This window comes from Sinocyclocheilus rhinocerous, unplaced genomic scaffold, assembly GCF_001515625.1.
Source record: "Sinocyclocheilus rhinocerous isolate Xijiao unplaced genomic scaffold, SAMN03320098_v1.1 scaffold853, whole genome shotgun sequence".
NCBI lineage: Eukaryota > Metazoa > Chordata > Actinopteri > Cypriniformes > Cyprinidae > Sinocyclocheilus > Sinocyclocheilus rhinocerous.
The window spans coordinates 1,791,779-1,794,161 of NW_015627738.1; the positions used below are offsets into that span (position 1 = coordinate 1,791,779).

Consider the following 2,383-nt stretch of genomic DNA (forward strand, 5'->3'; position numbering starts at 1 on the left):
AAGCATCTGCTGTGTACAGACATTTGATGGACATCTTTAAGATGTCAGTTTTACATTCATTCTAAATCATAAGCATCTTAAAGACATCTTCTAAATGTCTATTTGGCATCTGATTGAAAACATTCTATAGACGTATTGCAGATGAGCAAACACTCTAAAAAATACATCTTGCAGATTCAAGTGCAGATGTCAAATAGACATCCCTGTGATGAACGTGTGCTATCAGGGTAGGGTTTGCCAAAAAACTAATTGAAAATGTAATCAGGGGCTTAAATTTAATCTAACCGTTGGGGGGGACAATAAACATAACATTTCTCAAGAGCAATTTTTGAAGGGGACTCAATTAATCCAGCTAAAATTGTACTTGTAAGGATATGTATACACAGAGGAAAGCCTTACTACTATTAGTGTAGCAGGGAGACCGTGCCAAATTAGACAATTTCAAGCTGTTGTGGTCGCGCCAAAAACTTTTGAGCGGTGAGTGAAAATTTGACGCTCTCCAGAACACAAATAGGCCTACACACTGGAGCATTTGCCAAATATGTTTCGCCAATATCAGATGGGGCCCTCTGATTACCCTGGGCCCTAAACGGCTGGTTAAGTCCTGCACAGAGTTTCTGTTACTGTCTAACGTAACATTCTAACACTGCATCGTTTCAAAAAGTGGTTCTAACTCAGTTTCTAAATTACAAGTGTGAAATGTTCCTTTACCCGGGGTTAAAAATTGAGTTTAGAATGACAGTAACTCAGGGTTAAGTACAGTGTGAAAAGCCCTTTAGAAACAAACAAACAAAAAAGTCTTGCGCATTTCTTCAATTTATCAGATTCCTTAACTTTTATAAGGTCATTAACTCCATGCCTATTTCTTGCAAACACCAATGTTAGCACAGATGGTTCTGGCGTCATCAGTAGTTGAAAGTTCTTCGATCAGAGTGCCCATGTACTTGTTCACAAACTTCCTACACATTGATTTTAGGAAGCCAATCTGATCACAGATCATGCCGAGCTTCTTTTTAATGTCATCCTGTAGGAAAGTGACCAGCAGATTTAACATTAAGCCATTAGTCTAACATGAATTTGTTTAGTAAAGCATATGAAACAATAGGCTACTGTTACCAACCGCAGTTGTCCCATTGGAGATTCGTTTTTTCAGCTTCCCCATGGCCCACTTGCAAGCCCAGCACAATCCAGGGAGTTGTTCTGTTTGTATCTCACCCTATTAAGAGAACAGATATAGAGTCAATAGTTTAGATACAGTATGACAATTAGAATCTAGCAGTTCAAAACGGACATGAAGACTAGCTCAATTGCATCTCGCAAACACTCTTTTTCAGTATATGACAAAGATCTGACCTCTTATCGTGATCGATGCAACAGTCAGACTGATTAATCAGCTGACAGTTATTTAATTGTGTTGTTTTATTGGTCAATTTATAATTGTAAATTCTTCCACCATCATATAAACAGATCGTAGTTTTCCCATTTTCAAATAGCAGTTTGTGAATTTTTTACGCAGTCATGGAAAACTTGGAAAAAAAAATCTTGAACAATAATGGAAATTAATGCAATCTTGAAAAGACATGGAAATTTCTATAGTAAAAATACATTTTTGAGCACTAATTATAGATATAATACGCAATCTGGTGAAAGCAGTTCACTGTGCTTCTTTACAAGTGAACATAAAATGGGATCATGATGAATGTTCATGATAAATGAAGTTAAGAACTCACAGAGCTTTCTTCAAGTTCATTTCCAATAGATTCTTCTTTGTGCATTTCCCAGTGAAGAGCACAAGCTGTGAGGAAAAATGCATGATAAATGTAGCACATACTATGCACTAAATGTGGGAAATTAATATAATGCATGACTTTAGTTAAACAGCGAGAATCTGATATGTATATTTTAGGTACTGGTTTATGACCAGCATTGCACATCAATGAACTTAAGCCGGTACAAATCAGTCTATGCTGTTTTGTGTGTGTGTGTGTGTGTGCCAGCTAGGCACACAAAATAAAAACAAATAGATTGATTAAGCTAAGTAACAACTGATCTGTGCTCATTTTACCTGAGGATATCAGCAGGGTGATCAGGACAATTCTCCGCAGCATCTTGTTTGGCAAAAAAAGTCTGAACACAATGAGACTGAAAACTCTGCTTGTTGTAGGTCTTTGGTGCCACTCCCGAAAAGAGACCAGTAGCACCCTTAGCATGTGAAGATGTACAGTCACTTCTGGCACTACTTTTTTTTTTTTCTTACAACGTCCTGTATGTGATACTTGGGGTGCCATTTGTGAAAAAATCAGAGGGTAGGTGTTTTTGATTTATTTTTTATTTTTATTTTTTTGCTTGAAAATAAATCACAAACCACATTTCTTAATTTCTA

General features: G+C 36.7%; 1 protein-coding gene across 1 annotated transcript; it reads right to left on the minus strand.

Annotated features, from left to right (window-relative positions):
- Window positions 1–859: 859 nt before the first annotated feature.
- LOC107734372 (antimicrobial peptide NK-lysin-like) lies at window positions 860–2,108 on the minus strand. The gene is made up of 4 exons (XM_016546316.1): window positions 2,066–2,108; window positions 1,731–1,795; window positions 1,121–1,216; window positions 860–1,024 (listed from the first exon to the last, which is right to left on the minus strand). The coding sequence occupies exons 1-4, from the start codon at window positions 2,106–2,108 to the stop codon at window positions 860–862; spliced, it is 369 nt and encodes a 122-aa protein (XP_016401802.1).
- Between the last annotated feature and the right edge of the window lie 275 nt (window positions 2,109–2,383).

Excerpts from the sequence above, each read along its gene's own strand:
- LOC107734372 (XM_016546316.1), bottom strand. The coding sequence starts at position 2,108 with ATGCTGCGGAGAATTGTCCTGATCACCCTGCTGATATCCTCAG. Across the intron at positions 1,217-1,730 it reads ATGAACTTGAAGAAAGCTCT|GGTGAGATACAAACAGAACA; the intron begins GTGAGTTCTTAA and ends TTCTCTTAATAG. Across the intron at positions 1,025-1,120 it reads TCTCCAATGGGACAACTGCG|GATGACATTAAAAAGAAGCT; the intron begins GTTGGTAACAGT and ends ACTTTCCTACAG.